Source organism: Gambusia affinis, linkage group LG20, assembly GCF_019740435.1.
Source record: "Gambusia affinis linkage group LG20, SWU_Gaff_1.0, whole genome shotgun sequence".
In the NCBI taxonomy this organism is placed as follows: Eukaryota; Metazoa; Chordata; class Actinopteri; order Cyprinodontiformes; family Poeciliidae; genus Gambusia; species Gambusia affinis.
The window spans coordinates 24133159-24154761 of record NC_057887.1 but is presented as its reverse complement, the minus strand read 5'-3'; the positions used below and the strand labels follow the sequence as shown (position 1 = coordinate 24154761).

Sequence of the window (21603 nt, the reverse complement as noted above, 5' to 3'; positions counted from 1 at the left end):
GGATATCCGACAGGTTCGCTAGGAGCAGGAGCGCGAACGGCGGTGCGAAAGCGACTGTTTCCTGTCGGCGGAGCAGGGTAAGCTCTGCTTTGTCATTTAAACTTTGAACTAATGTCAACATTAGAATTTAGCTGTTTTCGTGCGAGTTTTCTCTGTATTGTGATATTTTTATGAATTACTTAGAGTTGTCCTTTGTGTGACTTGGGCTGCTGTTCTTTGAAGTGCCGCTTAATGTTAACACACGAGCGCTTTCTTTCTTTAGGGAAGCTAGCTGCTCTGCTAACGGGTAGCCTGTTTTCCAGCAGGAATAACAACCCTAACTTCTCTCGCTTGGATTAATCGATAAAGGCCTCAGATACGTAGAGCTGGAAAGGTTTTTATTGTGCATTAAAATAATTTTAAACGCTTTAATTTTGATCGGAGTTCACATCACTAGAGCTCGGCGATGCTAATAATGACGTCATCACCAAGCGCCGTTTAAACGGCGTGTTTTTCTGTTGCTAGACCAATCAAATCAATCAAATTTTATTAGTATAGCACATTTCAGCAGCAAGGCATTTCAAAGTGCTTTACATCAAATCAAACACAATGTAACATAGAATCAATAATCAAAACACATTAAGTCAGATTCCATCAGTAAATTTTTAATTGATTACGTTTCAAATACAACTCTAAACAGGTGGGTTTTTAGTTGAGATTTAAAGGAAGTCAGTGTTTCAGCTGTTTTACAGTTTTCTGGAAGTTTTTTCCAGATTTGTGGTGCATAGATGCTAAATGCTGCTTCTCCTCGTTTGGTTCTGGTTCTAGATGCAACATTTTCTCTAGTTTGTATCTCTTCGCTTAATTGAAACAATCAGGACTGTTTTCAGTTCTGGGCAGAAAAATGACTAGTAAAAGTCTAGAAAAAGAACCAACAGATCTGCTGCACCAGAAGCGGTGCTGTTCTAGATTTATATTCTGCTTCACCCTGGTGGATGGTTTCTGTAAAACCCACGATCAGTTACCAACAATCTGGGCCTTTAGATAACTTGTTTTGTGACAGTTTCCTTGTTAAAACTGTTCCTTAAGATTTCTTTATTTGAATCTAAACAAACTACTAGAGGTATCAAACAGATTCTGCTAACTCTGGTTAAGCTGCCAGGCTTGATTAAATGGTTAAAGATCTGTTTTGTCCTTTATTGTAACCTGGAACAGCTACAGCTCGGTTAAAAACCAAACTCAGTAGTTTTCAGTGAAGCATAATGTGGCTGCTGAGTGACCAAACACTGAAACTAACCCAGGTTAATGAACCTTTTCCTTCCCTTGGAGGGGAGTTTGTCAGGACAACATGTCTTCACTCATGATGAGATATTTCCCTGCAGTAGATGATCTGAACATTCAGCCTCAACTATCAGACTGTTTCCTCACTGGATGATCTTGTGGAATATTCTGCTGCGTTTATGGATAACAATAGAAGACGTCAGCAGGTCGTAGATTCATTTTTAGTTCTGTTTCTTTGTCTTCTACAGTTCAGTTGAGATCGGTGCTGCTCGGTCAGCTCCAGCCGTCGCCATGGCGTTTGTCCCCACGCCCAGCCCCACCGTGGTGGACCAGACCACGCTCATGAAGAAGTACCTGCAGTTTGTGGCGGCGCTCACAGACGCCAACACGCGTGAGTTCACCGTCTGACTCTTTCTGTTCAAGTTGAGTTTGATCTTTACTGATTGATGGGACATTAAATATAAATATTATTGATTAGTCAATGTTTCCTGTAGTATTTCCACCCAGATTTGCTCTGTGTGTTTGTGGCGCTTTGATGAGGGCGATGAGCTTTAGTCCAGTCGGAGGTGTGAGTGAGTGAGTGAGTGAGTGAGTGAGTGAGTGAGTGAATGAGTGAGTGAGTGAATGAGTGAGTGAGTGACTGGCTCTCCTCGTACCTCCTGACCATCCTGGACGCTGAAAGGAAAACTGATAAGATCTGAGCGCCTCAGCTGAACCCTGGAGGCCATGACGCCTCCGTCTCTAAGCGCTCTAACGGCTCTGCTCCTCCTGCAGCCGATGAAACCAAACTGAAGATGATGCAGGAGGTCAGCGAGAACTTTGAGGTCAGTTTGATGGATTACATTCATTTCCTGAGATGAGTAAATCAGGGTCTCTGATGTGGAGGGGTTTTCTGTCCCAGAACGTTACGTCGTCGCCTCAGTACTCCACCTTCCTGGAACACATCATCCCTCGCTTCCTGACCTTCCTGCAGGACGGAGAGGTGCAGTTCCTGCAGGAAAAACCCACACAGGTGAGGCTCCGGCCTTTCTGTACAGCCATGTCTGTTTGAGTCCAGCTGGAAGTAAGAAAGAATAACTGGCTCTCCGTATGAACATCTCACTTTCTTTTCTTTTGTTCAGCAACTGAGGAAGTTGGTTCTGGAAATTATTCACCGGATCCCAACCAATGAGCATCTTCGTCCTCACACCAAGAACATTTTATCCGTCATGTTTCGCTTTCTGGAGGTAAAATGATAAAAATGGAGCAGCTTTCAGTAAACCAGTCATCGTTCTGAAAACCAGAGCTGCAGAAAAACAAGTCTTCATGTTTCCTTTGATTCGTTTTCTCAGATTGAAAGTGAGGAGAATGTCCTGATCTGCCTTCGGATCATCATTGAGCTGCACAAACAGTTCCGGCCTCCCATCTCCCAGGAGGTGAGCATCTCCGGCGGTTAGAGGTAGAAACCACGTTCAGACAGTCGACTCATGACCCTGATCTGGGTCTCAGCAGACAGAGCTTTGGTAGAAATCACAGATTATCGTAGGTTTCATTCAGCTGCTGCAGACAGTAAGGCACATGAATGATAGAAAATGTCTTCATGTCATGGTTTCTTCACAGATCCATCACTTCCTGGACTTTGTGAAGCAGATTTACAAAGATCTTCCAAAAGTTGTTGTGAGTGTAATCCCTGTATTGTTTTGCCATTGCTCCATCTCTGTTCTGTGTGAATAATATTTGTGTTGCGTTCCTCCAGGCCAGGTACTTTGAGAACCCGCAGGTGATCGCTGAGAACACGGTTCCCTCTCCAGAGATGGTGGGCATGATCACATCCGTCCTGGTTAAGACGGCGCCGGAGAGAGAGGACAGCGAAACACGAACAGTAAGAGACGTCTCCCTGCACCACCATGGGTAACCACTGGGTGGCAGTAGAGCGCTGCTACAGGACAGGAAGCAGCGGCCATGATTCTGCACTTGCATAAGAACGAGAACAGAGCAGAGCTTTAACTGACTGATGAAGAGCAGCAACAAAAGAAAGGCTGTCAGATTGTCACCATGTTCATTTCTAAATATCGCAGCTTAGTTCTGAGCTACAAATTTAGTTTACAAACTAAAAATGGATCCTAGGACTAAGAATTTAATTTGGACCTGTGACATATATAGACGTAAGAATAACATGACTAAAACACTACTGTAAAAAATTACAGCTAATTTATTTTCTCTTGCCAGACTTTTGTTCCCAGTTATTGCTGTTAATGTGTGTCTTTAGAAACGGCGCCCCCTGTCTTCCTGCTGTTGAATGGTTCGGGTCGCCGTTTCTTACCATTTCCTGTCTGTCCGCCTGCAGCACACCATCATCCCCCGCGGGTCGCTGTCCCTCAAGGTTCTGGCTGAACTACCCATCATCGTGGTTCTGATGTATCAGGTGAGAGACGCTCTCTGGCCTGGTTCTGGTTCTGGTTCTGGTAGAAGGAACCGTTTTCGGTCCAGCTGGCGGTCAACTGAAGCTGTTCCTGTTTCCTCAGCTCTACAAGCTGAACATCCACAACGTGGTGTCAGAGTTCGTTCCCCTCATCATGAACACCATCATGCTGCAGGTGTCTCCTCAGGCCAGGTGAGAGCTGGGCTAAATGGGCTAACTGGGTTTACTGGGCTAACTGGGTTTACTGGGTTCTGGGAGCAAAGGCCTTCATCAACCCGTTTGGCTCTCCATGGAAACAGTTCTTTGGCTCTAGTGGCCTTTATTTGATAGTGAAGTGACAGGAAGGAGAGTGATGAGAGAAAAGGCGGACACGGGGCAAAGGTCACCAGGCCGCCAATCGAACCTGCGACGGCCGCGTCCAGGACTAAGGCCTCCATATGTGTGCTATGCTCAACCCCTGTGCCCCTCGGGAAACAGTTTGAGGCTTTTGGATTTGTGGAGCTGCTTCTTCCTCTCTGTCTCTGAATGTTTCCCCGGCACATGTTGAGCAGGAGTTAAAATCTGTTTCTGGAGGTTGAAATGAGCTCAGCGGCGTCCGTCCTGTCCTCCGTTCGGTCTCCGTCCTCTTGTCCTCTGTTTGGTCTCCGTCCTCTTGTCCACCGTTCGATCTCTGTCCTCTTGTCCACCGTTTGGTCTCCGTCCTCTTGTCCTCCGTTTGGTCTCCGTCCTGCAGGATCATCCCAACTGTTCTCCTGGTTTTATGATCTGATGCTTTATTTTCTGTGCAGGCATCACAAGTTGTTCAACAAGGAGCTGTATGCAGACTTCATCGCTGCCCAGATCAAGACTCTGTCCTTCCTGGCCTACATCATCCGGATCTACCAGGTGATCACGGCACCGCAGATTATCTCTGTGTTTTATTCCCATATCAGAGTTTCTGTAGCTTGTAGGAATGATTTCCTCCTGATGGCTCTGAGATGAGCTGCTTTACTCAGGGATCGGTCCGTTCACATGTGACTGCTTAGGAGTCCTCTGATGGATGGCCTAGCTTTTATTTAGGGGTATCAGAATAAAGAGGGTTAAGTACATTTTTCTGATTTTTATTAGTAGAAAGTTATAAAAGCCAGAATTGTCTTTCTGCTGTTGATCAGCTAACTTAGCATCAATCTGACTGATATGCTGCATCCATCTCACCTGTCTCACCTGTCTCACCTACCCCCCCTCCAGGACCTGGTGGGTAAATACTCCCAGCAGCTGGTGAAGGGAATGCTGCAGCTTTTGTCCAACTGTCCCTCTGAAACGGCTCACCTCCGCAAGGAGCTGCTCATCGCCGCTAAGCACATCCTGACCACCGACCTGCGCAGCCGTATGCACAGACACACACACACACACACACACACACGCACACACACACAGATCTTCAGATATAAACACACACATGACTAGAAGACTAAAACATTTCATCTTTAGAGAGACCAGCCAGAGGTATTTCATGTTTTTTCTAAACAAATTCTTCTGCGGCAGTAAAAGACAAATGAATTGGAAGTTTTTTAGATATTTTTCTCCGGTTAGAGTAACATTTAAAACGAGTGACTCTCCGATCAGGTTTTTTGATTCCGATCATCTCTGGATTGACTATAAATTTTTCGCTTCAGGTATAAATAACACTATGTTATCTGGCAATAACTTCACCTAATTTAGATATTTTAATAGATATCTAAAATCTTTTTTAAGTTACATGCTGCAGCTTAAAACAGACGTTGAGGTTGAGCGGCGCCGGCGCTCCGTCTGTGAGATATTACTACCAACAGCAGGAGCAGAACCGGCGCCTCGCTCCGCAGCTCCAACACTGGAATTATAGTTTGGGTTTTTTGTTCAGCTTTCTGACCCAGTGAGTGTTGGTACCAGCGCTGCTGGACCCGGATGTCTTTAGTTCCTGCGTTGAGCCTCCATGCAGCCAAACTCTGTCAAGTGTTTGTTTTACAAACGTCACATTAGATTCGTTGTGTCGATGCGTTTTGACGTGCTTCACCACCGAGGTCATTTTCCGCCGCAACATTCAAACGTCTCCGTTCACTCAGAGCGTTAAAGCTCCTCGCTACAGGATGTGATGCTGCGCAGGAGAGCAGCTGCAGGCTGAGCAGGGAGCTGCAGGTGATCAGCAACTAGAGACACTGGTCCATCACCGATCAGACACCTTTTCATGGAAATCGGCCGACGATGATCAGTGGCCGATCGATCGGCACACCTCTAATTAACATGTATAAAGCTGAACCTATATATTTATATAGATTTTATTTTTGCAGAGTTCATTCCCTGCATGGACAAACTGTTTGACGAGTCCATCCTGATCGGTTCTGGATACACGGCCCGGGAGACGCTCCGGTGAGTCCGGTCCGGTCCAGTTTGCCGATTTAGCTGTGAATTGGTTCTACCAGAACTCCTCCAGTTCACCTGGTTCACATCCTGGAAAAATCTGCTGTTAATTGTCTTTTCCGATCAGTTACTGACCAGGTAATCAGTAATAATCAATAATATTTCCTCCATCCTTTCATACAAATGATCAGATATCTGCTGGAGGAAAACTGTCAAAATGTAAAATTATTAGTGTATTTCTAATGTTTCATAAAAAGCTTAAGATCTGCAGAATGTGGTGACTGTTTCTGTCTGTCTGTCTGTCGTAAGAGTCGCTAAGTGAAAGTGGTTAGGGATAGCTTGGGTGCCCGTTGCTATGGTTACATGTGAGGCCTGTGTGCGCAGACCGCTGGCCTACAGCACCCTGGCCGACCTGGTGCACCACGTCCGCCAGAACCTGCCCCTCACCGACCTGTCGCTGGCGGTCCAGCTCTTCGCCAAGAACATCGACGACGAGTCTCTGCCCAGCAACATCCAGACCATGTCCTGCAAGCTGCTGCTGAACCTGGTGGACTGCATCCGCTCCAAGTCGGAGCAGGAGAACGGGAACGGCCGGGACATCCTCATGCGGATGCTGGAGGTTTGAGCCCCGGCGCCCGGGTGTTCCCGCGCCGCGCAGCAGGAAGCGTGTCTCACTGCGTTCTCTCAAGCAGGTGTTTGTGCTGAAGTTTCACACCATCGCCCGCTACCAGCTCGTCTCCATCTTCAAGAAGTGCAAGCCTCAGTCGGAGATGGGCGTGGTGGACCCGGGGGTGCTGCCGGGGGTACCGGCCACGCCTACGCCGTCCACCACGCCGGCCATCCCGCCCCCCGCCCCGCCCACACCGGTCGCCGCTGCGGCGCCGCCGTCTGCGACGCCCTTTGACCGACCCGGGGAGAAGGAGGACAAGCAGACTTTCCAGGTGTCGGATTGCCGCAGTCTGGTCAAGACCCTGGTGTGCGGAGTCAAGACCATCACCTGGGGAATCACTTCCTGCAAGGCTCCGGGAGGTGAGCTGCTCCTCCAGACTCAGCAGCAGCTTCACAGTTTGGTTAACAGTCCTGGGATTTGTTGTGACTTTTATGTGAAACTTGTTTCCTTCTGTCTTTCAGAAGCTCAGTTCATCCCCAACAAGCAGCTCCAGCCGAAGGAGACGCAGATCTACATCAAGCTGGTGAAGTACGCCATGCAGGCCTTGGACATCTACCAGGTACCGCCCAGCTGGAGCTGCAGCGATTGGCTGATTCATACAAAGCCAGAGTGTTAAGACGGTTGGCTCTGCTGCTCAGGTCCAGGTTGCCAACAACCAGCAGACGTACATCCGGGTGGCCAACTGCCAGACGGTCCGCATGAAGGAGGAGAAGGAGGTTCTGGAGCATTTCGCTGGTGTCTTCACCATGATGAACCCCCTGACCTTCAAGGAGATCTTCCAGACCACCGTGCCCTACATGGTGGAGAGGATCTCCAAGAACTACGCCCTGCAGGTGCCTCTGAACACGCCTCCTACTTGCTCCCAGCTGCTCTGAGTTTAAATGTTTCTGGGGGTCGTTGCTCAGATCTCTGCTCTGATTGGTTCCCAGATCGTGGCCAACTCCTTCCTGGCCAACCTGTCCACGTCGGCCCTCTTTGCCACCATCTTGGTGGAGTATCTCCTGGAGAGGTTGCCGGAGATGGGCTCCAATGTGGAGCTGTCCAACCTCTACCTGAAGCTCTTCAAGCTGGTGTTTGGCTCCGTCTCGCTGTTTGCTGCTGAGAACGAGCAGATGCTGAAGGTGCTTCCTGCTGCAGCTCCACAGCAGAGCTGAACATCCCCTTCAGCCCTTCTGTGCGTCTGTAACGCTGTTTGTTGTTCTCCTCAGCCTCACCTCCATAAGATAGTGAACAGCTCCATGGAGCTGGCCCAGTCCGCCAAGGAGCCCTACAACTACTTCCTGCTGCTGCGCGCCCTGTTCCGCTCCATCGGAGGCGGCAGCCACGACCTGCTCTACCAGGAGTTTCTCCCGCTGCTCCCCAACCTGCTGCAAGGTGCAACATGGCTGCCTCTCCTCAGGGCCCATTCAGGCTGTTCGTGATGGCGGCTGGTGCAGAAGGTTCACCCAGTGCTTTCCTTCCTCCAGGCCTCAACATGCTGCAGAGCGGCCTCCACAAGCAGCACATGAAGGACCTGTTTGTGGAGCTGTGCCTGACGGTTCCGGTCCGCCTCAGCTCCTTGCTGCCTTACCTGCCCATGCTGATGGACCCTCTAGTGTCGGCGCTCAACGGCTCCCAGACTCTGGTCAGCCAGGGCCTCCGCACCCTGGAGCTGTGTGTGGACAACCTGCAGCCCGACTTCCTGTACGACCACATCCAGCCGGTCCGGGCCGAGCTCATGCAGGTGATGGTTCGGACCTGCTGGAGTCTACAGACTCTCCGACAGCTGAACTCTGATAGCCTGGGCTAGCACTAGCTAGGCTAGGCTAGGGTTAGCTTGTTCAGATAATGTGGCTCAAACGTCCCCTGATTATCAGTAATTGTGTGTCTGTGGTTCTGCTTTTAGATTTAACTTTCAGCTGTTCTTACTGAACGGATCAGAACCAGAACATCTGACTTTTTCATGTGATCTTAAAATCCTCCTGGTTTGTGTTTCAGTTGCCACGGTGACTAAATGTGATGATTTAACTGATGTTGTACGGAGATAGCAGAGCTGTTCTGTGCCGTTAAACGGGTCAGAACCTATCGACCAATCAGAGAGCTCCCCAGTCATTTATTCCCCAGAACCAGGCTGTAAACGGGTTCCGGTCGGGTTCTGCCGCGGTCTGAAGCCGTGCCTCTGGCGTCCCGCAGGCCCTGTGGCGGACGCTGCGCAACCCGGCGGAGAACATCTCCCACGTGGCGTATCGCGTTCTGGGGAAGTTCGGCGGCAGCAACAGGAAGATGCTGAAGGAGTCCCAGCGGCTGCACTACGTGGTGACGGAGGTCCAGGGGCCCAGCATTAAGGTGGAGTTCACCGACTGCAAGGCCTCCATCCAGCTCCCCATGGAGAAGGTAGGACGACGATGGTGACCTCTTGACCTCTTGACCTCTCTCTGCCTGTTGCATTTGGGCTGAAGAGAAGAATCAGCCATAAAGGAGCTTCATATTCCTCACTATTGTTCTCCGTACAGCCATAAGTCTGTCACAGGAGTGTGTGTGTGTGTGTGTGTGTGTGTGTGTGTGTGTGTGTGTGTGTGTGTGTGTGTGTGTGTGTGAGTGTGAGTGTGTGTGTGTGTGTGTGTGTGTGTGTGTGTGTGTGAGTGTGTGTGTGTGTGTGTGTGTGTGTGTGTGTGTGTGTGTGTGTGTGTGTGTGTGTGTGTGTGAGTCCTTCAGGTAATTAAATTCTTGTCTTGTTTCTCCTCCTCATCCAGTCAGTAATCATCAATCTGGTGCAGGGCCACCGTGACGGCATTATTTACTCTCTCTAATGACTGCTCTCTTTTTGGACATCAGGACACACACACACACACACACACACAGGAAAGCAGTGCTGCGTATATGAGACATCAACACTTTTCTGATCTGGAGGGAAAATGATTTTTATTTGAACGTTGGAACTCAACTTCATTTCAGCGATTAAATAAATACTGAATCACATTTCAATCACTTTCAATTTAAAACATTTTTTCATAGCTGACATTACAGACAGCTGCTCCGTGTTTAGCGTCAAATTTACAGCCGTAAAACAGACTGAGAGAGAACTAACTGCTTCTCTCTCTCTCTCCTCCTCTCCCTGCTCCGTGCTGTGTCTCTGTGTCTCTGTGTCTCTGTGTCTCTGTTGTCCAGGCGATAGAGACGGCCCTGGACTGTCTGAAGAGCGCCAACACGGAGCCGTACTACAGGCGCCAGGCCTGGGAGGTCATCAAGTGTTTCCTGGTGGCCATGACCAGCCTGGACGACAACAAACACGCCCTCTACCAGCTGCTGTCCCACCCCAAGTCAGTACTCTCTGCTTCCCAGAGCACGTCGTAGCTTTCAGGCTGAGCTCAAAGGCTGTAGGACTGTAAGTGAAGAAGCAGCAGGAAATGATCCTCTGGGATCCCAGGAGTCTGAAGATCACAAGATCTCTCTGTGTTTAACTTGCTGCTTTCCTGCACAACCGGTTTTTAAACTGGGATCGACTAAAAGCAACCAGAAACAAAAACAGACGTTGTCAACATAATGACTAAGGTGGAAAATGTTTTAATTCGACAGAAATAAATTAGCCTGGCAGCGATGAAACCTGCAGGCAAATGAGTTGATGTGCCTCAACATGAGAATAACGATTATTTAAAGGAAACTTCACTGATTTTGGAGCAACAGTTTGAACTTGAAGTATTTCCTGATGGCTTCTCGTTTGGCTCAGGAGTGAAAGTGGGTTGTGAGTTTGAGTCCATCGTTTCTCCTGTGCTAGCTACACGTTTCTGCGTTTAGCTGTGTAGAGTTAGCAGAAAGCGGGTTAGCATTAGCTTCTGCTAATTTTTCTTTGTGTTTGGGTTAGCTGAGGATCAGACAGCTGCTTCCTGACTCGTTCAGTCTCTCTGTCCAGATGATGATGATGTAAATGCGTTAAAACCACATTAGTAACGGTGGGAATGTGATTATGGAGCATCAGCCGATCCCTGTTAGCTGCTGCTGCTCCCCCAGCTGCTTCAGGTGGTTCCATTCATCCATTCCTGCCTGGCAGCAGAGGGGTTAAAGCCTGGCGCCAGCTGCCAGGTGATCATGTGACCTGGTGTTTCCTCTGCAGCTTCACTGAGAAGTGGATTCCCAACGTGATCATCTCCCACCGCTACAAGGCCCAGGACACGCCGGCCCGCCGCACCTTTGAGCAGGCTCTGACCGGAGCCTTCATGTCCGCCGTGATCAAGGACCTGCGGCCCAGCGCGCTGCCCTTCGTCGCCAGCCTCATCCGCCATTACACCATGGTGGCCGTGGCCCAGCAGTGCGGTGAGGCCCAATCGGTTCGATCAGAGACATGGCGACCCGCTTGCTGCTTCGCTGTTTTATTCTGTCTTCATCGTTTCCTGTCCAGGACCTTTCCTGCTGCCCTGCTACCAGCTGGGCAGCCAGCCCAGCACCGCCATGTTCCACAGTGAGGAGAACGGGTCGAAGGGCATGGACCCTCTGGTTCTGATCGACGCCATCGCCATCTGCATGGCGTACGAGGAGAAGGAGCTGTGTAAGATCGGAGAGGTGGCTCTGGCCGTCATCTTTGACGTGGCCAGCATCATCCTGGGCTCCAAGGAGCGGGTAGGCCTCCCTAACCGTGAACGTGCTGATTTCTGAGGTGGTGTGTGTTGCCATGGTAACCCCCGCGGCTCCGCCCCCAGGCCTGCCAGCTGCCCCTGTTCTCCTACATCGTGGAGCGCCTGTGCGCCTGCTGCTACGAGCAGGCCTGGTACGCCAAGCTGGGCGGCGTCGTGTCCATCAAGTTCCTGATGGAGCGGCTGCCTCTCATCTGGGTTCTGCAGAACCAGCTCACCTTCCTCAAAGCGCTCCTCTTCGTCATGATGGACCTCACTGGAGAGGTGGGATCAGAATCGCTCTGCCTCGGCCCACCGACACGCTTTAACAGAAACGCTTCAAGTTTAACCTGGAAAAAAACGGTTCATAAAAATTAAAACAAAATAAAGACTTTCTTAAAAGCCATACTGGTTTTGCCCTGAAGTTCAGCTTTGTTTAGACCGTTTGGGCTGGACAGAACCTCCTGTTTATTACTTTCACACTTCTTGTTTTATGATGTCTAGTTCAAAGCAGAGGGAGTTTAAAATCCAAAACTGCTGCTAAACATTTTACTTCATGTACGTGTTCCTCTAAATGATCATTTATAGACATTTTAATTCATCTTGTTGCTGTATTACAATATATTAATTTATTGTCTTTAAACCACTAATTTAAAAAGCTCTATAATGTTTATAAATAATCATTGCCAGAACAAAAAAATGTATCAAATGTGAACAGGATGAATTCCAACACGTTGGTCCCAGTGCTAGATCCCAGTAAAACCATTAAAGTTTGAGGCTGAAGCAGGAACAGATTCTCTGGATGAGAAAGCGTCTCTTCATTGATTGGTCCCCAGGTGTCGAACGGAGCGGTCGCCATGGCGAAGACCACCTTGGAGCAGCTGCTGGTGCGCTGCGCCACGCCGCTGAAGGACGAGGAGAAGACGGAGGAGCTGCTGGCCGCCCAGGATAAATCCTTCCACATGGTGACCCACGACCTGGTGCGAGAGGTCACGTCCCCCAACTCCACCGTCAGGAAGCAGGCCATGCACTCGCTGCAGGTTCTGGCCCAGGTCACCGGCAAGAGCGTGACGGTCATCATGGAGCCCCACAAGGAGGTAACCAGCCACCACACTGGCACAACAGAGGTTAAAGGTCAGGAGGTTCCTGTTAACACCCGGCTGCTCTGCAGGTTCTGCAGGACATGGTTCCTCCCAAGAAGCACCTGCTCCGCCATCAGCCCGCCAACGCCCAGATTGGCTTGATGGAGGGCAACACCTTCTGCACCACGCTGCAGCCGCGCCTCTTCACCATGGACCTCAACGTCATGGAGCACAAAGTCTTCTACACAGAGGTACCACGCCCCAGTCCACCCAGTCCACCCAGTACTCCCAGTACTCCTGCTCTTTAAACCACCAGAGTAACTCAACACTTCTCAACCTGTGTGCAGCTGCTGAACCTGTGTGAGGCAGAGGATGCTGCTCTGATGAAGCTACCTTGCTACAAGAGCCTTCCCTCCCTGGTTCCTCTGCGGATCGCTGCCCTCAGTGAGTCAGTTTGACCTGGACGCACTCATGCTGACGCGACGCCGACGTGACGCCGACGTGACGTTAACAATTTGTGGTGTTTTGAACAGATGCTCTAGCAGCCTGCAACTACCTGCCTCAGTCCAGGGAGAAGATCATCGCTGCTCTGTTCAAAGCTCTGAACTCCACCAACAATGAGCTGCAGGAGGCGGGGGAAGCCTGCATGAGGAAGGTGAGCATGTTGCTGCTTCACTGACACATGATGCTTAACGTGGCTAACTCCTCTTGGAGTTGCTCTCTGATCTGAGAGCCAGGAACATGGAGGACACTCCTGTGACAACTGAAAATATGTACCACTTAGTCCAAACCTTTTAGCACATGGGCCAAAATTGACAAGTCAAAAGTACTTGTGGGCCAAGAAAATGAAAATGAAGCAAATGAAGCACTGATTCAATGTTATTCATCGTAGATCCAAAAATTTACTCAGGATTTTGGACGTTTGCTGTATTTAAAGAAATGCATCGAGTTGCATCACTTTCTGTCAGAATACTTGCTGTATTTGCTCAGGTTTAATAAATTAGATTAAAGTTGATTTGGATGCAGAAAAGATGCATTTTTAGTAACAGACATGGTTCTATTCTTCCCTAACCCTCAGTCCTCGATGCGGATGTCGTGGGTTCGACTCCCGGTCCCGGCGACCTTTGCCGCACGTCTTCCCCTCTCTCCTCACCCGCTTTCCTGTCTGCCTACTGTCAGAAAAATACGAGCTACTAGCGCCGCAAAAACTCTTTGGAGAAAAACATGTAAAATATTGCTTTTTGGTCACAAAAAGAAAAACTTTGGATTGTTGTAAGAAAATTATGTTGGTTATTATTTTACTTTTATCACAAATAAAAAGTCTAGTCATCCAGTCCCTGTGCTGGTGGGCCGCATAAAATCAATTCACGGCCCACAAATGGCCCACGAGCCACACTTTGGACACCCCTGAATGAGGCGTTAGTGCAAGTGAGAGTGCAGCACTAGTAGCCAGACCCCAGCGAATAGCTTAACAGTTTTTAATAGTAATAATGAAACCTAAAACACAGAGAGGACAAAACTGTAAGGAACCTGAGGAATCATTTCAGCCGTAGCAGAACTAAATCCTGGTTCCTGATTGGTTCAGAGCGACCAGTTCCTCGATGATGGTGAATCATGGCGCTTGGTAGCCATGGTAACCTGGAGACCAGGAAGCTGTCCTTGTCTTTTATCTTCCAGTAGAAGGTGGAAACTGATTAAATAAAGCCAATTTTATTTCAAATGCAGCTCGTTTTTATTTCTACTTTTGTTCTTGATTTGGTTCAGACTTCATTTGAATTACCTGAAAAACTTTTGTTCTCTTTAAACTGAGTTGGTGTCGATCAGCACCTTTATGGATCGGTCTGGGCCTGAAGAGCCGAGAAAACGGGATGGCGGTTTTAATGAAATCCCATTTCCTGTGGACGGGATCCGCCGCCACTTATCTTCATATGAACCTGGCCGGCCGCTCCATCACGCCGTCCCCGAACCGTCACTTCCTCCTCATCCATCCTCGCTCCCCGGCCCACCGCTGCTAATCAGCGTTGCCATGGCGAGATCGATACAGGATGGAGAAAATGGAGCAGGCTGCCATGCATCAAGAACCGCTCAGGAAGCGCATGATCCAAAACGGATCGGTTAGATCTCTGAGGGCAAAGCTGTGAAAACATCCAGTACCAGAACCTGGATGGGCCTCAGATCCCTCCAGAACCAGAACCAGCTGGCTAACACTTTCTGCCACGTGGGTCAAAACTATTTGTAAACTAAAATGAAGTGATTGAAATAATCCTGCTTTTATTTTGTAGGAGCATGAGGTAATTTCCTGTGGATCCAGAAGCTAAAAAGCATTTTGTGTCTGCAGTTCCTGGAGGGAGCGACCATCGAGGTGGACCAGATCCACACTCACATGCGCCCCCTGCTGATGATGCTGGGCGACTACCGCAGCCTGACGCTCAACGTGGTGAACCGCCTCACCTCCGTCACGCGGCTCTTCCCCAACTCCTTCAACGACAAGTTCTGCGACCAGATGATGGTGAGAGCAGGAAGTACTCAGCCCTGAAAGTATTTGCACCCCGCCCGCCGCCATTAGCGTGGTTCTTCCACCTGAGCCTGGCCTGTCTGACGGACCAGAACCTGCAGCTGGACCGGTGGTTCTGGATCCAGTCTAAAGGCTGAGATTAAACCAGCTTTGTGTGAAAATGAAACATTTGTGTTTGTAACAGAAAAGATGTGGAAACCTTTGTAATGTGCCTTAAAGTTCTGCAGAACCAGATCCAGCAGGATTGGACTGGTCCATCAGGAGTTACTGCCTTACTCCAGTTTGTTGTTTGCTGCTGGACACACACACACACACACACACTCTGACGTGTGTCCTCTACTCCTGCAGCAACACCTGCGTAAGTGGATGGAGGTAGTGGTGATAACCCACAAGGGTGGCCAGCGCAGCGACGGCAGCGTAAGTCACCCAACACACACACTACAACACACACACATACACACTACAACACACACACATACACACACACATACACACTACAACACACACACATACACACACTTAGACCTGTCCGATAAACGATAAATCAATTAATACGATAATTTAAAACTATTGACGTCATTTTAATTATCGTCTCTTCCAGCCTTTTTCTCTTTCTGTTGATGACACTGAATGAAAAAAGGTTCAACTCCGCTGCTCTCCACTGACCCTCCCTTCCTCATTTCCTCAGTGTAATGTCCAGTTCACACTACACCATCTTAGAGCTGTCGGCCGATTGTCGGCCCATTTCCAAAACCTGAGAGATCACACATTAGCCCACAGAAATCCTAGGTAGAACGGTTCCATCGGGTTCCATCGGGCCGTGTGGTGTCCAACAATGGGAACAAAATAATGGCTACAAGTCCAGTGAAGTCATTTTAAAACCAGGCATTAATCAATGCTTTACTACAATCTACCTGCAGTGCATGTGGCTCTAGTGTCAGCGTAACGTCCTGACTGAATGAAAATCATTAGAACCTTTTTATGTCACGTTAACGAAGAACAGCTGAAAAGTTACCGGGTTCATCAACTGGTACCAATTTGGCTCCAACTCCTCCCCTCATCATTTCTATATTCTTTACACCAAATGTTTTATAAACATTAATGTTGTTTCCACATATCATCTCCAATGTCCGCTGGACTTCGGGTTGCTCCGTGTCAGCTGTTTGGGATTCCCCTCTGTAATTTCCCCTCAGAAAGCAGGAGGAGAATCCGGCTTTCTGATTGGCTACCTGTCACATTCAACAGGCTGCGTTAAGCTCCCAGTGGGGAAAACCCCTGATTTAGATCAGAGCGCCACAACGATCTACCGTAACACACCACACACTACAGGATGATCGGTTATGAAACCACAAGAGACAATCTGAGAACATCAACGTTCTCAGATTGTCTTAAGGGGAAAATGTAGGAGTGAACTAACGTGTAGTGTGAACTATTGCATCAGGTAGTCGATGTTCCATCTTCTCTATTTAAATCTAATGATTACTGAAGGACAATATGGTTTACAGACTTTATAATCTGAACTCTTTTGGTTGAATCCAGTATTTATTTACACTTTGGTGTTTTTATTCATTTTTGTTAATGGAGACTGAGAATCCATTTTATTTTTGTTTTTGGTTGTTTTGTTTATTTGATCAGTTCCAGTGTTAAATGTTCTTTTGAAAATAAAGTGTATCTATCTTTGGCAGGAAATCACATGAATTATTATGTCATTTCCATTAAATCAGTGTAAAAAGGTTTTCAAACAATATTATCGTTTATCGTAATAGTTTTTGAGACAATTAATCGCTCAGTAACATTTGCTATCATGACAGACCTAGTCACACTGCAACACGCAGACAGAGATTTAAAAGCCTTTGCCATTGCAGTTTCCCTGCAGTGTGAGGTGCAGTGGCTCCCCAATTTGTGGGCGATATTTACAGAGGAATCAATGCTGACGTTCTGGTCTTCTACAGCCGCTGTTCTGACTTCCTGATCGCGTTTCCGTCAAACTCAACAGGCGACGCTCTCGTCTCTCCCAGGAACGGCTCACGCTGCCAGGTCGGGCCGATGCAGTCCGACATGTTGGGCATCCTGATTTTAGATCGGAGCAGAGCAGAACACACAGCAGGAACGTCTTTTCAGATTATCTCTAGAACCTGCGGATTGCTGAAAGGAAAACCCAGGATAAAGCTCTTCCTGCTGTTCCGTTCGCCGCGCATTTAGCAGCCCGTCTGCCCTTCTGTCCACCGGGACTTCAGGTGTGTCCTCTGTTTCTGCAGGTCATCCTGACCTGATCTGTCTGTGGAGCCCATAGACAGTTTTCTGCGAGCCGCTGCAGTCAGCAGCCCTTCAATCAGTGATTAATTAGGGGGGCGGCGGCCGGCCGCCACGCTCATCCTCATTATGTCCCGACAGATAACCTTGGAAAGGCAGCGAAGGGACAAACTGCAGCGCTCGTCTTCTCTGCTGGCTCACCTGGCGGGCACTAATTACATGCTAATTAGCCGTTAGCCTGCACCACCCCAAACCTCCGCCTGACTGGGCAGCAGGCCGGGGTCATAAGGTCAATTAACTCAGACTGATGGAGACAGAAAGGGGGGATCAAGGTAATCCGTGTAGAGAGTCGGGAGAGTGAGACCTTGACGCGAGCGAGTCGGATCGGCGAGAGTCGACGCAGAGTGGCGAGTGGCGAGAGTCGGGCGCGGCCAGAGTCGGGCGCGGTGAGACACAATCTAAGGAGAAATGAAGTCTAATTAGGATGAAACTCCGGATCGTTTCCTGAAGTTTTGAGTGAACTTCAGTTTCTACTTGTGGCTCCTAAACATGAACCTTGCTTTGTATTTCAAAGATGTGAAAGTTTTCCTGTTAATTGCTTTTATATTAATAAAGAACTTTATTGAAAGGGAGTGCAGCTCAAACAGACACACTCTCTCTCTCTCTCTCTCTTTCTCTCACACACACACACACTCCCAGCCTTGTTGTTGTGCTCACTGACCGTTGTCTCCATCCCGGTGCAGCCTGCGTTGGAGGGGGTCGAGGTGAGGCTCGTCCCGGCGCTCTGCCGGCTGTCAGTGAGTTTGTTGGTGGTTGACCTTTGACCCCAGTGTCCTGTAGTGGTGGCCGTGACCCGTACCTCTGTCCGTGTGTCTGTGGTGTTGCTAGAAGATGTTCCTGTTCTCCTGAGACTCCAGGTTTCTACATGCAAAACTATTCACACCCTGTAAACTTTTCTGCATGCCGTCACGTTGGCGGCCTTCAGTCATTTCTGAGACGGATCAGCAGAGCGAGACAGGAAGAGCACCGGTTCCACACAGAAACATCTGGAAAGTGTGGCATGCAGATGTTTTCAGAACCGCAGAGTCCTCCAGCCTGCTGCTGCCACTACCAGAACAAGCAGCTGCGTTTCCGCTTCCTGACTGAAGCTTGGAGATGGCGTTACCTTCAGCTTCCCGACTTCCTGCTTCTCCACACTGTAGAACAAACCGTCGTCAGGAAACTTCTGGAGACCTGAAAAGAGGAGAGCCGGTTTTCTTTCGATGGTCAGCTTAGGGGGTTGATAGCAGCCCAGAGCGACGCTCAGGTTTCTGTGATGAGAGAAGGTTGAGGGTTTGAATACTTCTGCAGTTGCTGCTCATGGTTCCATCAGGACTGTCTGTAGAAGCTAGAGTTCCTCCTGATGTGCTGCAGAGTTCATCAGCTGCTTCTTCTTCTTCTCCTCCTCCTGGTGTTTGGTCCTCCTGACGTCTGTAGGAGATGAAGATCTGCTCGGCCATCATCAACCTCTTCCACCTGATCCCGGCGGCGCCGCAGACGCTGGTCAAGCCTCTGCTGGAGGTGGTGATGAAGACGGAGCGGGCCATGCTGATCGAGGTGGGACCACCGACCTCTGACCTCCTGACCTCCCCCTTCTGACCTCCTTCTGACCTCCTTCTGACCTCCTCCTCCTCAGGCCGGCAGTCCCTTCAGAGAGCCTCTCATCAAGTTCTTGACCCGCCACCCGTCCCAGACAGTGGAGCTGTTCATGATGGAGGCGACGCTCAACGACCCGCAGTGGAGCCGCATGTTCATGGTACCGGACCGACCCGGTGTTCTGCTGGCTCTGGGTGTTCTGCTGGTTCTGGTTCCGGACCGACCCGGTGTTCTGTGCTCTGCAGAGTTTCCTGAAGCACCGGGACGCCAAGCCGCTCAGAGACGTTTTGGCCTCCAATCCCAACCGCTTCGTCCCCCTGCTGGTTCCGGCTGGTACCGCAGCCACGGTCCGACCCGGTTCTCCCTCCACCGCCACGGCCAGACTGGACCTGCAGTTCCAGGCCATTAAGGTGCATCAGGAGTATTAATGGGACTCGCGTGATTTAACTAGACCTGGGGGACACAAATCAGAAACTAAATGGCTGCTTTATTTCATACCTGATCAGATTTTAATTGTTTTTCTTTCTTGATTTTCTAAAAACAAAATTACAAATGAAGGAAAATAATTTAAAAATGGTTTTAATGTGAGTCATCCCTTCGTAACGGAGAATCTGGTCATAATATCAGCAGATTAAAAATGTCTGAAAATTAAGAGAAAAAGTAATGGCTTTATTATTAACAGAATCTCGTCCTGAGTCTAATCCTCACGTGGCTCATGGTGGCTCTGGGTTTCCTGCTTGTCACTTCTCAGATCATCAGCATCATCGTGAAGAACGACGAAGGCTGGCTGGCCGGCCAGCATTCCCTGGTCAGCCAGCTGCGCCGCGTCTGGGTCAGCGAGGCCTTCCAGGAAAGACACCGCAAAGACAACATGGCCGCCACCAACTGGAAGGAGCCAAAGCTGCTGGCGTACTGCCTGCTGAGCTACTGCAAGTAGGTCTGCCGGGCCGGGTTCTGGAGGGCCAGACGGCTGGGATGGAAACGCTGCAGCGCCTTAATAAGCTGTACTGCTGTTCTGACCGGTCCGGTTGTCTGCAGGAGGAACTACTCTGAGATCGAGCTGCTGTTCCAGCTGGTGCGGGCGTTCACGGGCCGCTTCCTGTGCAACATGACGTTCCTGAAGGAGTACATGGAGGAGGAGATTCCCCGGAACTACTCCATCTCCCAGAAACGTGCGCTGTTCTTCCGCTACGTGGAGTTCAACGACCCGCACTTCAACGACGAGCTCAAAGCCAAGGTAGCCGCGCCGCCTCCAGACGCAGCACAAAGCATGCTGCCGCAGCAGAACGCAGCACAAAGCATGCTGCTGCAGCAGACGGCGTCTCCTCATGGCGCCCTGACCCTGCAGCATTAGTCTCTGACTGCAGCAAGCCCCCTGTTGGTCCCCAGGTCCTGCAGCACATCCTGAACCCGGCCTTCCTGCACAGCTTTGAGAAGGGGGAGGGTGAGCAGCTGCTGGGGCCTCCCAACCCTGAGGGCGACAACCCGGAGAGCATCACCAGCGTCTTCATCACCAAGGTAACCACTGGTGCACTTCTCTGCATCAGACCAGTAAAGGCAGAGGAAAACATTCAGCTGATCCTTCCCTCATTAAAGTACTGCTGAGTTTATTCAACGACCCAGTTTGACCCAGTTTGACCCCGGTGTGTTGCTCTGTATCCAGGTTCTGGACCCAGAGAAGCAGGCGGACCTGCTGGACTCGCTGCGGATCTGCCTGCTGCAGTTCTCCACCCTGCTGGTGGAGCACGCCCCCCACCACATCCACGACAACAACAAGTCCCGCAACAGCAAGCTGCGGCGCCTCATGACCTTCGCCTGGCCCTGCCTGCTGCCCAAGGCCTGCGTCGACCCGGCCTGCAAGTACAGCGGCCACCTGCTGCTGGCTCACATCATCGCCAAGTTCGCTATCCACAAGAAGATCGTCCTGCAGGTCAGTGCCGGCCCGGCCCGGCCCAGCCTGGCCCAGTTGACACCGGTCCGATCCTCACCTACTCGTCTGCCTCCAGGTGTTCCACAGCCTGCTGAAGGCCCACACCATGGAGGCGCGCGCCATCGTCCGCCAGGCCATGGCCATCCTGACGCCCGCCGTGCCGGCCCGCATGGAGGACGGCCACCAGATGCTGACCCACTGGACCCGCAAGATCATCGTGGAGGAGGGCCACACCGTGCCGCAGCTGGTCCACATCCTGCACCTCATAGTGCAGCACTTCAGGGTGAGCAGGACCAGCAGGACCAGCAGGACCAGCAGGACCAGTAGGACCAGCAGGACCAGCAGGACCAGCAGGACCAGTATAGTGTCCCCGCTACAGGAGCTGGGGAAACCCAGTCTCTGTGTTTCTGGTTAAACTGGAGGAAAAACTTCATTCTAATGTTTAAAGGAGTAAAACTGTAAAATTATCACTAAATTGCCACCATACTGTCCAGTTTATATCTTAGCATCTTTTTCACTGGATGTAAAACATACAGATTAAAATCCAAGCAATAACGTGACTTACATGTTTCCGCCGTCAGCCATCGCCTCCCCTTTAGCTCACAGGCGGCGCTGAGACGTGCGCAGTGGTTTCCTCTGAGCGGCAGATGTCTGACTAATCATCAACAATAGAAAGCCGCTCCATAAATCATCAGACATGGCGACATGTAAATTCAGCAGCGCTTCGCTTTCACAGACGGTGGAACTAGGTCTAACTTTAATCATCACTTTGAAAAGAAGCTCAAAGAAAGTTGAGCTCTGTGAGGCGATGCTAGCAAAGCCAGCTGTGGACCACGAGAGAGAGACGGTCGCCTTGTGCTTGGTTCCTCCTTGCTCCTCAGTGTCCATAGTTTTA

The 21603-nt window shown here is 49.9% G+C and overlaps 1 protein-coding gene across 1 annotated transcript in view; it reads left to right on the top strand.

Annotated features, from left to right (window-relative positions):
• The window catches only part of LOC122822952 (transformation/transcription domain-associated protein), a 51105-nt gene continuing 29502 nt past the window's right edge, over positions 1-21603 (top strand). Inside the window, exons 1-39 of the mRNA XM_044102081.1 lie at positions 1-77; positions 1509-1651; positions 2035-2084; positions 2162-2272; positions 2382-2486; positions 2592-2675; positions 2860-2916; positions 2996-3121; positions 3587-3664; positions 3765-3853; positions 4450-4546; positions 4889-5027; positions 5968-6046; positions 6422-6656; positions 6730-7066; positions 7169-7266; positions 7346-7540; positions 7637-7828; positions 7916-8081; positions 8174-8430; positions 8880-9080; positions 9855-10006; positions 10798-10997; positions 11083-11300; positions 11381-11578; positions 12130-12390; positions 12465-12626; positions 12723-12819; positions 12909-13030; positions 14714-14884; positions 15239-15307; positions 18620-18739; positions 18819-18938; positions 19024-19188; positions 19530-19711; positions 19817-20015; positions 20168-20296; positions 20442-20708; positions 20785-20991. Of these exons, the coding sequence (XP_043958016.1) occupies positions 1552-1651; positions 2035-2084; positions 2162-2272; positions 2382-2486; positions 2592-2675; positions 2860-2916; positions 2996-3121; positions 3587-3664; positions 3765-3853; positions 4450-4546; positions 4889-5027; positions 5968-6046; positions 6422-6656; positions 6730-7066; positions 7169-7266; positions 7346-7540; positions 7637-7828; positions 7916-8081; positions 8174-8430; positions 8880-9080; positions 9855-10006; positions 10798-10997; positions 11083-11300; positions 11381-11578; positions 12130-12390; positions 12465-12626; positions 12723-12819; positions 12909-13030; positions 14714-14884; positions 15239-15307; positions 18620-18739; positions 18819-18938; positions 19024-19188; positions 19530-19711; positions 19817-20015; positions 20168-20296; positions 20442-20708; positions 20785-20991 (5835 nt within the window). The 5' untranslated portion in view covers positions 1-77; positions 1509-1551. The remainder of the gene's footprint in view (positions 78-1508; positions 1652-2034; positions 2085-2161; positions 2273-2381; positions 2487-2591; positions 2676-2859; positions 2917-2995; positions 3122-3586; positions 3665-3764; positions 3854-4449; positions 4547-4888; positions 5028-5967; positions 6047-6421; positions 6657-6729; positions 7067-7168; positions 7267-7345; positions 7541-7636; positions 7829-7915; positions 8082-8173; positions 8431-8879; positions 9081-9854; positions 10007-10797; positions 10998-11082; positions 11301-11380; positions 11579-12129; positions 12391-12464; positions 12627-12722; positions 12820-12908; positions 13031-14713; positions 14885-15238; positions 15308-18619; positions 18740-18818; positions 18939-19023; positions 19189-19529; positions 19712-19816; positions 20016-20167; positions 20297-20441; positions 20709-20784; positions 20992-21603) is intronic.